Source organism: Tachysurus vachellii, chromosome 1 (genome assembly GCF_030014155.1).
Source record: "Tachysurus vachellii isolate PV-2020 chromosome 1, HZAU_Pvac_v1, whole genome shotgun sequence".
Classification (NCBI taxonomy): domain Eukaryota; kingdom Metazoa; phylum Chordata; class Actinopteri; order Siluriformes; family Bagridae; genus Tachysurus; species Tachysurus vachellii.
In genome coordinates, this window is record NC_083460.1 from 32,227,731 (window position 1) to 32,243,810 (window position 16,080).

The 16,080-nt window shown below is 37.4% G+C and overlaps 1 protein-coding gene across 1 annotated transcript in view; it reads right to left on the reverse strand.

The window, feature by feature from the left end:
* Positions 1-3,271: 3,271 nt before the first annotated feature.
* LOC132854932 (alkaline phosphatase-like) overlaps positions 3,272-16,080 on the reverse strand; it is a 12,849-nt gene continuing 40 nt past the window's right edge. The window contains exons 1-11 of the mRNA XM_060883610.1: positions 15,644-16,080; positions 12,711-12,830; positions 11,659-11,774; positions 10,559-10,733; positions 8,964-9,136; positions 8,034-8,168; positions 7,032-7,107; positions 6,605-6,739; positions 6,200-6,391; positions 5,994-6,110; positions 3,272-4,210 (exon numbers count right to left, since the gene is read on the reverse strand). The exon at positions 15,644-16,080 is cut by the window's right edge and continues 40 nt beyond it. Coding sequence (XP_060739593.1) covers positions 3,945-4,210; positions 5,994-6,110; positions 6,200-6,391; positions 6,605-6,739; positions 7,032-7,107; positions 8,034-8,168; positions 8,964-9,136; positions 10,559-10,733; positions 11,659-11,774; positions 12,711-12,830; positions 15,644-15,737 — 1,599 coding nt within the window. The 5' untranslated portion in view covers positions 15,738-16,080 and the 3' untranslated portion in view covers positions 3,272-3,944. The remainder of the gene's footprint in view (positions 4,211-5,993; positions 6,111-6,199; positions 6,392-6,604; positions 6,740-7,031; positions 7,108-8,033; positions 8,169-8,963; positions 9,137-10,558; positions 10,734-11,658; positions 11,775-12,710; positions 12,831-15,643) is intronic.

Genomic DNA, 16,080 nt, shown 5'->3' on the forward strand with positions numbered 1-16,080 from the left:
CATACACAGGTCTGTCTGTTTATAGCCTCATTGTAGACCAAAGGTCATCCATGATACCCAATGCGGGAAGATACTGAATTTATCATTCGTTCATCATTCATCATCATTCATATCATAACCTTCGTTTAAAAAAAGAAGGAAAACTAAACAATGTTGTCCACAAACAATAAGAAAGACATATTTTTTCCCAACAGGTAACTTGTCTCTATATGTTTTTAACTTTTAATTATAAAAATGATTCAGATCATGCTCTATCATGTACTCTTCCACTTCCTGCTTTAGAGTCTTAAGAGGATTAAAAGGATTTAAGGGAAGGGGGACAAACAGTCTATGAGTTGTGTGAGAGAAGTCTTTCCTCAATAGCTGGAAGTAGAGTTCCTGTGATGCGCTGGGTAGTTTTCACCACCCGATGCCTTGCGGTCTTCGGCTGTGGAGTTTCCATAACAGACTGTTACATCCTTGGTCAGGAAGCTCTCAATCACACAGTGATAAAAGTTCACCAGGATGGCTGAAGACAGGTGATGTTTCTTCAGTGTCATCAGGAAGAACAGGTGCTGGTGAGCTTTCTTGACCAGGCTGGTGGTGTTGGTGGACCATGACAGGTCCTCTGATATGTGGATCCCCAGGTACTTGAAGCTGGAGACATGTTCAACAGGCTGATTGTTGATTGTTGATTGTTGTGGATGTGGTGTGTGTGCCTCTTCTGTCCCTCCTGAACTCCATGATGAGCTCCTTTGTTTTGTCGGATGTGGCCTGAGCTGACATGCTGGGGTCTGTTGGTCAGAAAGTCCATAATCCAGTGACATAGGGAGGTGTTAATGCCTAGATCCCCAAGTTTGGTTATTAACTTGGAAGGGATTACAGTATTAAATGCTGAGCTAAAGTACACAAACAGCATTCATGCATTTTTGTGTGGTTATTGTCCAGATGTGTGAGCAAAGAGTGCAGCGTTGAGGAGACTGCATCCTCTTTTACTTTTTTGCTCTTTGCACACACTGTCTAACTTTTCAGTCATTTTGCTCATTCTGTTTGCTCATATTTCAGTTGTTGCTGTTTTTGCACAATCTTATACACTATCTCAGGGACCTGCTGCTAAGAAACTGTGTTCATTCTAGTATTACTGCACGCAATATTGTCTGAACTTACAGTATTTACAAACAGTATTGACACTGGTCGGCCTGCGCTGTTTTTCGCTGTTTTTTGTTTACTGTCTTTTGTGTACTGTCTTTTTGTATCTGAAGTACAGATTGTACCCTCGCTGGCCACACTTTGATAGTCGTCATTTTTGGCTTCAAACGTTGGATGAGTGGTGAGTACTTAGGTGTGAGAAACAAAGAAAGGTGGTCTGACTGTCCCAGGTGGGGGAGGGTTTTGTGGTGTAAGCTCCAGTAATGTTTGTGTAAACATGGTCCAAAGTGTTGTTCAGAATCAAAATCAGAATCAGGTTTAATGGCCAAGTGTGTTGACACACACAAGGAATTTGGTTCCAGCTGTTTGTGACTCTCAAAAGTACAGACATAAATAACACTATACTATACAAGACAAGATAATACAGACTTTACAAGACAATGCAGACGATGTGATACAATATAGACAGTATGAGTATTAAATATGAATACAGAATATATGACTGATCAGTTATGTACATAAAGTGTGAGAAGTGCATGGTAGTGCAAATAAAAATATTGTGCAATATTATGCTTTTGTGCAATATGCAGCAGCAGTAGTGTGTAACCTGTACGGATGATGTGTACTTGCAGATATGAAGCATGGAATATAATTATGGTGAGTTGTTAATCAGCATGATAAGGGGCCTGGGGAAAGAAACCCTTCCTGTGCCTGTCAATTTTGGTAATCAAAGCTCTGTAGCTCCTGCCAGAAGGAAGGAGCTGAAAGAGGTTGTGTCCAGCGTGTGAAGGGTCAGTAGTGATTTTTCCGGCCCGGTTTCTGGTTCTTGTATGGTACAAGTCCTGTGAAGTTGGCAGGGGGGCACCAATTATTTTTTCTGCTGTTTTTACTGTGCTGTGCAGTCTGTTTCTGTCCTGTTTTGGTGCTGCTCCAAACCAGATGGTGATGGATGTGCACAGGACAGATTCAATGACTGCAGTATAGAACAGCTCCTTGTTTCCTCTTGTATTGCAGGAAATCTAGGGAGCACTGTCTTTAAGTTTGAGTGATTAAAATCAGCTGCTACTACTGTATATAGGCAGCCTCCAGCTGAGCAGTCAGTTGTTTGCTAATGGCTGCATAAAGTTTGTTCTTGGCATTAGCATTTGGGGGGACATATACTGGTAACAACAGTGGAGGTAAACTCCCTTGGCATATAAAAGGGTGTACATTTAAATATGAGAAATTCAAGATTAACTGAGCAGCGTTTCAGAATAACAACAGAGTTTGTGCACAAGGCTTTGCTAATATAAATGCACAATTGTGTGCATTGCAGTTTTATAGCACACACACAGACACACACAAATTCCACATGAGTTGTTTATGATGTATTAGGAAGATCAATAAGATTTTTATAATGATGCAAAATATTTAACATGAAAGCTACTGATAGTGTGTGATAGCGATAGTGTGTAGTGGCCATGGCCATTATAATAATATTAACCTGCACTTACATATTCATAGCATTACTGCACTTTGCTCAGGAGTATTAAAGTACATGTGTAACTGAACTTTGTTACTTTATATACTTTGCTTCATAGATTTTTATTTATCTCTTCAAATTACATTCCCGTCATATTTCTTCCAGCTATTAACTGTACGCTGTGCATCAGCAGAATTAATTCCTGCATGGTTTAATTTATGGTTTAGTTCAGTGCATCAATTCCAATTCATCAAAGCAGAATTTACTGTTTACTGTTTATGTTGAGCTCTGCATGTTCCATCTGTGTTCATATGAGTTTAAACAACAAATGTGAGTTAATACAACAAATGTCCCCAGGATAGACCCTGGATCCAGTGGAATAAAGTGGTTCTTGGAAGCAACAACTTACACATGTGATTAGTCAGTTATTGAAGATGATGTGTTTGAAGCAGGAAAACTTGTGTAAGGATCTGAGCAACTAAGATGGCTAGATGACTGAATCAGAGCATTTTCAAAACAGCACATCTTGTCCCGGTATACAGTGGTTAAACAAAGCTGTGGGTGAATCACTGATCTCAGTCCTGCTACAATTGATAAACTGTCACACACACACACACACACACACACACACACACACACACACACACACACACACACACACACTAGAAATTCCAAGAAATATTCAAAATAGATAAAAATTTTATTTAAAAATTTTGCTTCAGTGTACATTATACAGTACTGTAAATATAAATTCTACAGAAAACTCCTACTTTAGAAAATGCATATAAAAGTTCTCCATAGAAAATTTGATTGATTCAAACAAACAAAACAAGTAACAATTATTACAGAGACACAGTAATCTTTTTAAAGGCATTTTCTTTATGTATGTGCGGTTGAAATGATTGTAAAACTGCAAAAACAATATTTATGTAAAAAAGGGAATTTGTTACAATCCATCCCTGAGTTTCAAATAAAGCCCTCAACAAATGCTCAGAACTCTGATTGTGTGTAGCTAACATGCTTGCAAATCCATGCTAGCTTCTGGTTTTAATTACACATTTTGATAGTTTACTTAACATCATAGATAGCAAGGATTATTATCTAAGCTATCTAGTTAGCTGGCTAACATTTGGTCAGTGTTGTATTTAGGCAGCTAATATTGTTAGGTAGCATATGGTATAATTGAAACCAGTATTTTATGGTGTATTTCATGTTGATCTGAAGGAATATCACATAATCAAGTTTCAACCTCATCTTCTCATTGCAGGTAAAACCTCTAAAATGACTTTAGCGAGTGGAAGTGGAAGAGGGTGCATTATAGCCTTCCTTGGAGGACAGGCGTAGATTAACACCGTCATCTAGAACTGAACCATATCACTGCACATGAAAAACTGAGGGACAGAGAAAGAGAGAGATGAGGGGTTGAGTTAGATTCAGGGGGGCATTCTTTGTACGGATGGAGGCAAGCGGCATATGCCATCACATGTGCGATGTAATGTTGCTCTTTGACTCCATGGAGGAGATGAGCCATTGGGCCTTTAGCGTAAATTGCCACATCTTCGCCTCCATGAGTCTCGGCATCTAATGGCACAGCAGCCTGCTGCATGTATTCCTCATCAACTACAGAGAAAAAAACAAAATTGATGTTACACACACTACTAACCGGTCTCTTAACATAAATCTCACACCTATGCAAGACAATCAGAACTTGATAATGAAATAACAATAATTTTGCTATGACAATATTGTGATTTAGAAACCTTGTTATAAAAGCTTTAATTTAGGTACTATATGAATGGGATTCATTTTCCAAACTGCTCTAATCTACCATCTGCTTAGTTACACAGCTGTTAACACTTTATTTAAAAGAAGAACCTACACTGGGTGTTTCTAACACATTCCTTCTCATTTCCCTACATCCATTCATTTTCTGTACCATTTATCCTACACAAGGTTGATTGGAACCTAAAGCTGGGGATCACAAATTTAGGTGAAGTAATTTTTATTTTTATGTAAAAATGTAATTTATAAAAAAAAAAAGTCTCATTTAGCTTTGAATAGTCTCTACTAGCCATAATTTTGTTTTTTGTATGATTTTGGAACTGATTCTTTTGTTTTTATTGCATATCTTAATGGTGTGTATTGTATTGATGCAGCTTGATGCAGATCTTGATGCAGATCTTGATGCAAATCTTGATGCATACTTGAGTGTACAATGTACAGTCACACAGTACAATGATGTGACAAAGGGCTTCCAGTAAATCTTATCAACTCTGAGCTGTTTGGGTCAATGAGTCAATGACAGCTGGGTTCTCTGCTGCCCGTTACAATAACACACATACATTAATGAGAAGTGATAAGATATCATGATAAAAAGGGACTCTTTAATTAAACCTTTAAGGAAAGTTAAATACACATAATACGGAGAGACACTAATGTTATTGCATGAATTGTCATAATAAGAACTGTTGCAAAAAGAATTGGCCTCAGATTGCTTTATTTAAATGATGCCATTTTGAACCAAACAAGTTGTCAGAAATTTTGGACCAAAATCTTGAAATGTGATTATGTGACAACTCCCCCAAAGCAGACTACATTCCATCCAAGGCCGATCCTATGATAACTGATATCATGTAGTGTTAAACCGAGAAATGAACCGAGATTTTATCGCCATCATCTCGTACCTTGTCACTTGCAATAAACCTATAAACCTGCTATCACATTATGGCTTTCAGTATATTGGAAAAAGTTAATCTGTAGCTAACCTGTAGCAATTGTTTTTAAATTGATTTATACGTACACAATGCAAAGTATTTTAATACAAATATATATGTGAACAATCTAAGTGACAGTTCCATAGGCAAAAAACAAGAAACAAAAAATTCTTCTTTATTTGACTAGACTTGACTCATCTTTAGCACCAGATCACCAACATACAGTGTATATCAACCTTCCATAAACTGTAATCTTCATAAAACTAAATTCTGTTGAAATACTCCTCACATTTTCTGAGTGACTAATGATTCTAAGACTGATTATCTAGGCTCATATTGATTAATATTGATTAATTGTATGTACTCTTGAAATTTAGACTTTGTTCCATAAAATACATAATAGAGTCGTCATGGCAGATTTGGACTGGATAAAATTAGATAAAATTGGGGATAATAATTAAATTAAAATTCAGTTATATCCCTGTGAAATGAATCCCATCCAAATAGAGTTCAGGCTCTTAAGCTAATGTTTTGATCCTCATGCTAGGTTTTATATACATTTTATAACACCTTCTTTTTCCAGTGGATGTCCCATATTGTTAGTTTTTATTTGTATTTTTTTCTATCAGTGTTAAGTGTTAACAGTTAACAGTGTTAATGTTAGAAATGCATCTCACACAGAAACTTACAGTAATCCACCGTCGACACGTTTGCTCTTGTCCCATTTACATGCATGTATCCAGGGCCATTAGCATACAGGATACTAGTAAATGGAAGTCTGTCATCTGCGTTCTTCGGTGCCAGACCTTACAAAAAAAATCACAAAAACTCACATGATCACAACAACTTTCCTTTTCTTACAAATATGAACATCAGCATTGAATGAACTACGCACCAAAAATAGGGTTTCCCCGAAGTGTGTTCCCACCAAATGTGAAGACGTGTGAGTGATCTGCTGTGACAATGGTGAGGGTTTCTGACTCTTCAGTGAGCTGAGATGCTCGACGTACTGCTCGGTCGAACATCACTGTCTCGGTAAGCGCCAGTTTAGCGATACCAGCATGGTGGCCGTGATCGATCCTGCCTCTTACAGATAAATGAAACAAGTCATAATCAGTATATTTAAACTTACATAAAAACTTACACATTTAAATTTATGTGACAGTTTTGCCATCAACAAAATAATTACTCTCAAAAATAACAAAATATTTAGTAATTGGTTTGCTTACACAATGCATTTAAATACAATGTATTTTGGAGACAGTAATAATTTTGAATAATTTTATATAAAACTACTCATCTTCCACAAAGAGGAAAAATCCATTTGGATTTTTCTTGAGGATCTGAATGGCTTTCTCCGTCATGTCCACAATGGAGGGATCCCGTGTCCGGTTCCTGAACACCTCAAACCTCATGTCCTTCGGTTCAAACAGCCCTGTGAGACACAACCATTTCAGAGAATTTCGTAATTAGCTGGCCAGGCTATAGCAAAGACAGAATATCAGACACACCTCATCTGTATAAAAGTCTAGAATATTTCACCATAAAACTTGAAAATCATTATAGATGTGTTAATGATGCAATGAATTCTTAGAAAACTCTGTATGTGCTAGCTAATTACACCTCTTTTCATTATTTAATCAGACTAAATGTCCAGCACAAACAGCTACATAAATACATACAATCCAAAACATGATGGTGTGGGGATGAAAATATAATAACATTACCCATCAGACAGTCTGTAGTGTTCACATTCACTGCATTAAACTGCTCTTTATTCCAAACATACTGAGCACTTCTGTCCTAGTGAAAAAAGAAAGAAACATTATGTTAAAATGCAGTGGAAACATTATGTTTAGTAGTTGCACAATTTATGATTTTAGAAATTGTTCATTTTCAACATCTGAAATAATAATGCAATTTTAAAAATACTAATAAAGATGGTAATATACAAATGTTATCATTCAATAAATTGCTTTAGAATGAGAGTGTGTGTGTGCCCTGTGATGGGTTGGCACGCCGTCCAGGGTGTATCCTGCCTTGATGCCCGATGACGCCTGAGATAGGCACAGGCTCCCTGTGACCCGAGGTAGTTCGGATAAGCGGTAGAAAATGAGTGAGTGAGTAAATTGCTTTAGTTTGTGGCCTGGACTCAATAATATTTGTCTAAACAAAAAGTATTTTGTTTAATACTGGCTATAAGGTTTATTTCAATGATTCCAACTTAATGTTTTACTTCCTCTACACCCTGTTTTTGCATATCTTTGCAAACACGTCTTGCACATTTTAGTCAATTGCTGTTTTGCACAATTCATTACAATACCTCATATAACTGCTGATATTATATTAAGTGTTCATTCCAGTATTTTATCACATTTACTGTAGAATATACAGTATGTAGCCTGGTTGGTGCTGCTATTGTGTATTTGTGTATGTCTTTTGTGTTTTGTCTTGTAGTGTTTTGTATCTTTTGTTTGCACTGTCTTTTGTCTTGCCCTGTTTGCACCAGGTTGCACAGATGTTTATGTGGCTAGGACTAACTTACTTTAAGCCCTTAGCTCCGTGTGTTTCTATGTAGCACCATGGTCCAGGATAAACATTGTCTCATTTCACTATGTACTGCATCAGCTATATATAGCTGAAATTACAATAAAACCTTCTTGACTTGACTCTTGGCCCTGCTGATTATAACCTAAACACACTTTACACTTTCATGTTGTGTAATTTACCTTCCGCTGATCCAGCCATGCCTCGATCAGGTTCCTCTTGTCCTCACGATCACCTTTCCGTGATGATGAAGATGGATATTCTGGATCCAGAGTACCTTTAGGTGTCATGTACATCCGTCCACCTCCAAGAATAACCTGATACACACAGAGAGTAGTGAAAAAAGATTAAAATATTTTATTAACACTAAAAATCTGGTATTAATAAGTAATAATATTACAATATTACCTTACAAAGTATTTATTATAAATTAGTAGAATATGTGTTAACCATATATTCATATTTAAAACATACATGTAATACAGTAAGTAACCTGTATACATCATGTTTATAACTATATTCTTTATCTTCTAAATGGTTTTAAGCTATTAAGCTATTTAAGGTATTAAGCTTATTAAGCTAATTTGGATCTTAATTAGCTATGTGCTAAGTCTTTAGACAGTATTCTTGGTACATTAATCTAAACCAAGCACTATTATGTCTTATTCATGTGCTATAAATGTACTATAAATGATAATACACAATTTATAATACGTCAAGTGTTCATTAAACAGCTAAGAGCTTGTATAGCTTTGATACGTATTCCTTCCCTCACCATCTCTCTTTCTCTCTCTTTCACACACACACACACACACACACACACACACACACACACACACACACCATGTTAATGTTTACCTATCCTTCATATTACAACAGTAAAAAGCTTTGCGTTGTATGAAAATAATGCACACCTTCTGACCAATCAGATTTGAGCATTCAGCTGTTTTGATTATTAAAATAATCAAATTCTGGGTGATAACAGTAATGCCGCTTCATCACACCTACCCATTATTGATTATTTTTTATTACAAAAGCAGCACATATGTTGTATATTACTTAAACGTTAGTATAGATGACATTGTTAGTGAGGTTAGTGACATTAGTCTTACATCAATGTCGGTGTTAGTGATGAGTTGAGTGGAAATGTCCACACAGCCATCTTGTTGGGCTTCGGGTGGTAAATCAGCATCACTGTACCAGCTGCGGCTCACTGAGTGGGCGTATGCTGCTGCTGGAGATGCATGTTGGACACGAGTGGTGGTCACAATGCCTACTGATTTACCTACGCACACATACACACACCAACACACACACACACAGAGTAAAGCATTAAAAGAACAATGAATGACCGGCAAATTCATCTTTTCCCTGTCTGATAGGAAGATGCATTGTTATAGAGCTCTACATAACACCCAGAAAGATAACTAAAGTATCATTAAGGGGTCAAAGAATTTAGGGGTGTATTCTGTTTTAAGGGATTCTACATGGACATCAGAGATGATCAGCAAGCTGTGTTGCTCACGACATTTTTCAGGAGCCCTTTATGAAAGGGTTCCTTGTAAGCAGTATTTTTAGCTCCTGTAAAGGGGACACACCATTTAACAAACACATGATGTAAAAGAACATTTTCCTGTTTTCTGGAAAATGCTCCAGGCACAGTGAGGTTATTCTTAACACAGTGCTGAATGGGCATATTTGGACATGTTTCACACTTGTTTAAATACACACACAGGCCACCCTGAGGGACTGTGCACATACTCACAGACCTCACACATGCACACACAGACACATAGCAATTTTTTTTTGGCTACACTTATTGTGTGGAGTAGAAGGAATTATGAAATAACAGTGTGGTGCTGCTAGTTGGCAGGTTTAAACACTTAATGTTAGGAGAAAATGTGTGTTTGTGTGTGTATGTGTGTGTGTGTGTGTGTCTGTGATTAGTCTCAAAGTCTCAACTTCGTATTTCATTAAAAGTGAATCATAACTTTGGTATAATCACATTGGTACTTATCTACATAATCATTTTTCCTGTAGCTAATGAGCTATAAAGATTAAACACCCATATGTATGTGACCTTTGCATCATCTACTCTATTACTGTTACTGACAATAGATTTAATTATCAACAGTGTCTTATGAGAACTTCAGTTTTATTCTCGGTCAAAGTAACATTAGAGTAATACAGATATGTAATTAACCCATTTTCCTTTAACCCCACCCCTCACTAATCCCTCCCCTCACTCCAACCATTTCTCTAAAACCCTTTCCTTAACTAACCCCTCAACTGCCCCTATCCCCCCCCTGCCCCTCAACTAACACCATCAATCACTTTAATCCTGCTGATCACACTAACTTCACAATCAGTCCCAAACTCCTCATTCTAGCCACCGATCACTCATTCTCATGCTAACCCCATCAGTCACTGTAACGCAACTGTATTCTTGCCTGTGCCTTACTTAAAACCCAAAATTCATCCTATAAATCCTTATTTTTTCGCTGATGTATTCAACATTTCAATTACTATAATTACTGTATTACCATGGCAACCACCATCAGTTCATTAATAACATTAGCAAATTACTGTAGGGCAGAACACATTATGCAAACAAAACCAAGAAACATTAAGATCTTTAGGAGAACCAATTCTTTCCTGCACCTCAAATGTATCTGTTTCCACAACAGGTTAGCATATGTTAGCATACCTTGTAATTTAGCACGGTGCAGGACAGAGTAAACTTCATTTCCGAAGGTTGTGTTACACTCGTAGGGGATGGCACTCGCACTTAACCCCACTGTTTTAGAGTTTGCTTTAACACCACAGTGGTATGCTGTAGCCGTGCTTGCACTGTCCGCTACCTGCTTATCCACGCTGTAAGTCTGCACATGTCACAAACACAAAAATGCTAATTTAAAACAGAGCTCAATAAAATGTTTTTAGTAAAAAAAGCTGATTCAGTTTAGCTGGAAACAATGTAGGAAGATGGAACAGGAAAACTGTTGTGAAATTATGCTGAAGTTTTTCCTCATCCACATGTTTGTAGGTTAAAAGTAGAACTTCCTGTGTTCAGTAAAAATAGACAAAACAAATATACGAAATAAACAACTGGCTGAAACACACACACAAACACACATACATACAGTGCAGTCAGTTAGCAACAACAACAGTAAGCCCTGTGTGTGTGTTTGTGTGTTTGTGTGTGTGTGTGTGTGTGTGTGTGTGTGGTGATATTAATGATGCAGATGGAGCGTGTGGAGACCGAGGGTCTGGTCAAATGCTTGTGGATTGAGAGGAGACAGGTTGAACATTCAGGTATCGACAAAAAGCTCAGCTAAAATTCCTACCTGTCTTCCTCAACACTGTCACACACTGGGTTCTACATGAGGGAGTGATGGAGTGAGGACTGAGTGATGATAATGATGAGGGAGTGATGGTGATCCATAATAAGCATCTCTACATTATCATTATGATAATAATTGAATGGTGTTTGGATGATGATAATGGAGTGATACTGTTTCTGCTGCTGATGATCAAATGATTATGATGATTGAGTCATGATGATGTCAATAATGATAATAATGATATGATGTCAGAGTAATGGTGATAGAATGAAAATGATGATGATGATATGCTGGACATGTTGGAGTTATGATGGTTGAATGTAGATGATGGTGATAATGATGGCTGTATATAATGAAGATGAAGGACATGTGGTGATGATGATGTTGATAATGATGATGATAGAGTGATGACAGAGTAATGATAATGGAGCAATGATGATGGATTGATGATGAAGTTTTTGACCTTTGACAGTGCAAGGTAAGGAAATGTATCCACAGCGAGGACAGTCTCCTCCCCTGATCCTCCATCCATCTGTCCTCTCAGAATTCGGGCAGCTGAAACAGTGGAAACACCCATTCCTGTGTGAGAAATAAATGAGACAGTGATGTATAATAAGTATTAAGGTCCTTATATAAGGTCCTATATGCTTCTTCTTTGCATATAAATACAGAAACTGAAACAGAGGACACTTGTACACATGAACAACAACAACAACAACAACAACAACAACAACAACAATAATAATAATAATAATAATAATAATAATAATAATAATAATAATAATAATTAATCAGTATTTATAAGGATTATAATAAAAAAAGAAGTTCACAGTGTTTTGCAGAATCCCCTGGTTTGACAAAAGCTCCAATTGGACACCCACATTGGGTAGAAGACACAAAGCTAGGCAAAGCACAGAGGTAGAAGCCTGTATTAGCAGGAAACCCCTTGTATGATGGACAGAAGCCCCTATCTAGGCAAAAACCTCTGGCAGGGCAGAAGAATGTGGCTAGACAAAGTCCGATATTTGGTAGGTGACCCCTTTGATGGTCAAAACTCCATAATGATCAACACCCCCAAGGTTGCCAATAGCCTTTGAATGTATAAAGCCTTGTGCAGGGCATAAACCCCATGATGGATAGATGCCCCTTTTTGTGATGAAGCTTCATGCTGGGAAAAGCTCTATGATGGGCAGAATTCTTTGGTTAGACAAAGCCCCATATTGGGCAATGCCTAAGTTGGGCAGACGCTTTCTGCTGAAAGGAAATATTCATGGAATATTCATGATAGGCATAGGCTTCATGGGGCAAAAGCCCCTTGCCAGACAAAGCCCCAGCCTAACTGTGGCATTTGTTTTTCAAACAGCAAGAGTGAGGTTTGAGCTTCCAGTTCATGGATTGATTAAACTACATTTGCTATGACATTATAATTTACAATCCCTTACTTCTCCTCTCAACCTAACCCCTTTCCTTGTATTAACTCTGGCCCTTAACCTAACTTCATACTCTGTAACTCACCATCACCAAGGAAGAGGATGATATTTTTGGCCCTGTGATTCCTCGGCTGGAGTTCAAGTGCATCATGCAGCATTTTCTTAGCTTGTTCATTCCAGTATGAAGGATCGGCTTCCCAAAGAGCTGGTTAGAAGATAAAAAAAAGTCTTGTTAAAAACAACAGCAACACAGCTTCTCCATGTATGCAGTAGAAAAGGGGGGCAGGTCTTATTTACAGAAAGCACTGTGAACACACACACACAGAAAATAAATCCAATAATTGTGCTTCACCTTACAATTAGGTTTCACACACAGCAATTTGTTCAATTTTGTTCACACAATCCTGTGAGCTGTAACACACTCCTACTGATGAAAGTCATATGACCCAAGTGAGAAAAATAGTTGCATTTATTACAGAAATGGCTGTAATTAATAGAGAATTAATTGGTTACTGCTTAATTACAAAAACACAATTAACTAGCAATAATAATTATCTTAGCAGATCGACCTTCTGACCAATCATAATCCAGAATTTAAAACTGATGTGGTGTAAAAGACAATATAATAATATAATAAAATAATTACCATAAAATAATAATAGAGATAATGAGGATTTAATTAATGAGAATAAGGAGTGTGTGTATATATGCTGGAATTAAGGAGGAGGAGAAGAAACACATCCTGAACAAAACCTGCACGTCTCTTTTTTTACATTGAGGATGAGCTTGCAGCAGATTTTAGACCCTCAGTTCATGCCTGACTTTGTGTTTTAGCAGCTTCCCCATCCTCTCATGTTCTATTCAGTAATTCAAATACTTTTTCATATGATCAACTTCTCTGTTTATTTTCTCTTAACATTTGTATTAGTATATTCTTTATTACTCGTTGCATAGTATTTATCAATTTACAGTGAACGCAGTGCCATTGTCTGTTGTATTTGAATAATTAATGAAGAAGGTCTACGCAAGGTTTGCATGCTGTTTTGGGATGTTTTTAAGTAATTTAAATATAGTTATGTTTCGTTATGTTTTGTGTAATAATTTAATATGAATTTTCTGATTCATATTTCTGAAGATAATCTTTTATGTATTTCTGGATATGTGTCACCATTGTAAAGATAACTGTTCCTGTGAGCTAACTACTGCTGCTGAAAGGTCAAGGATGCACTTTGAATTTTACTGAGGCACTGCCCCTAATGCCCCCCCTTGATGACAGGCCTGCCCCTTTCTCCCCTCTCATCCCCCACTGATCTTCCCTTGTTACCCACAAAAAACAGAGTTATTGGACCCCTTTCATGTGGTGCATATTTTTGCACACCACTGAATTCTTTGGAAAAATGACAAAGTACAATTCTGCTCCAAAATCTGTTCTGTTACAATAAGTAGCATATTCTCTTAGGGAAAAGGTTCTTCAAGGGGTTCTTACAAAATTGCACATTTTCTCACTTGCTTTGGCACATTTCTCAATTACATTGTGAGCATGTTTGTTATTTGGTAATTTATTTCTATGAATTTACACAATAAGCATATTAATAAATACACGGCAGAGTAAGGCAGCTCATTGGAAACAAAAGGTCATCAGTTTAGATCAGTTTTGAAGATCGGTGCATCATATGATCAGTGAAAAACAACTACATGCATAAATCTGATTTCTGTGTGCAAGCAATGAGAAATGCTCTCACCAATATGTCTAAATGGTTAGTAAATCGATTATAAAACTGTAATAAACAAAGGAATTTTGACAGAATCATATTTATACTGTTTATGAAAAATATTCAGTTCTACCTAGTTTTAAAGTTTTAATCAAAATGTACCTCTCTCTCTCTCTCTCTCTCTCTCTCTCTCTCTCTCTCTCTCTCTCTCTCTGTCTTGCTCTCTGTAACATGTATTTCTGTCTTTTTCTCAGTCTGGTTCTGTCTTTGTCTGTGTGACTAATTCTTGTCTCTCTCTGTATTTCCCTCTCTCACTCTCTTTCCATCTTACCGTGTGGCTCTTTCTGTCTCTCAATGTCTGTCTCATTGTCGTGAGCATCAGTGCTCTGACTAACTATTTTAACCAGGATGCATTTAAGTGGGAAATAAAAGTGAATTGCATTTTTCCTGGATGAGGTAGTAGAAGTTGAACACATCGTAAAAAGAGAGAGAGAGAGAGAGAGAGAGAGAGAGAGAGGGAGCAAAGAAAAAGAAAAAAGCTTAACAAACAAAATAGTGTAAAAAAATGGACAAGGAAACTTCAGTCAGCAGATAAACGCATCATTAGGTGTCTTTATTAGCATTAAGAGATTGGCTTAACTTGATCCAATGAAACTCAATGATAACACACACACACACACACACACACACACACACACACACACACACACACACACATGGGTAATCCAGCAGCTAATAAAAGTGAAATATGAGCTTCTCCCTCAATGAGGCCCCACCTGAAGTATTGAACCCAAACGCCTGCAAGACTCAACTTAATGTACTTCTATAACAAAACAACTGTTTTAATTCCACATTACTGTCTCTCTCTCTCTCTCTCTCTCTCTCTCTCTCTCTCTCTCTCTCTCTCTCTCTCTTTCTCTCTCTGTGTGAGCCTGAGTGGGCATTTGTGAGAGTGAGATCTCCTTCCTCTTTTAAATGTATACTATCAGGAAACAAAATATAATGTTCTTAGATATCACAGACAACATGCTATATAATGTAAGAGATAGATACACAGATGTAGAGAGGGAGTAATAATGGGACAGAAAGAACATACTCTTACATATACAGATAGTCTGAGATAGATAAATATACACATAAACAGATATGAAAAGATAAGACAGAGAAATAAAAATAAACAGATAGATATATGGAAATCTAAACAAACAGATGAACAAACACAGAGAGACAGACAGAAAGGTAGAAACACACACACACACACACACACACACACACACACACACAGAAGTTCAGAAGATCTTCTTACCTGTAGTGTGAGCATGAGTGTGATGAAGAATTTGCAGAAGTTGGAGACAGATGGAGCAGCACAGCAGGAGCAGAAGGTCGAGTCGCAGCTTCATCACAGCCTGATCTCCACTCAGATGTCCACTCAGTTCTTCCAAACAAAACCCTGGTCTCCTGCTGCCTCCTCCTGTCCAGACTAAACTACTGTCTCCTCTTGACTCTTCCTGTCCAAGCTAAACCCCTGTCTCCTTCTGTCCAAACCTATCCCCTGTCTCCTCCTGTTCAAACCTAATCCCTTTCTCTTTCTGTTCAGACTAAACTTCTATCTCCTCCTGTTCAGACTTATGTCTCCTCCTGTACAAGCAAACCTCTGGCTCCTCCTGTCCAAACAAAACCCCCTCCTGATTTCTGTCTTCCCATGTCTTCTACTGGCTTTTATCACCTATTTTCTGTCTTTCT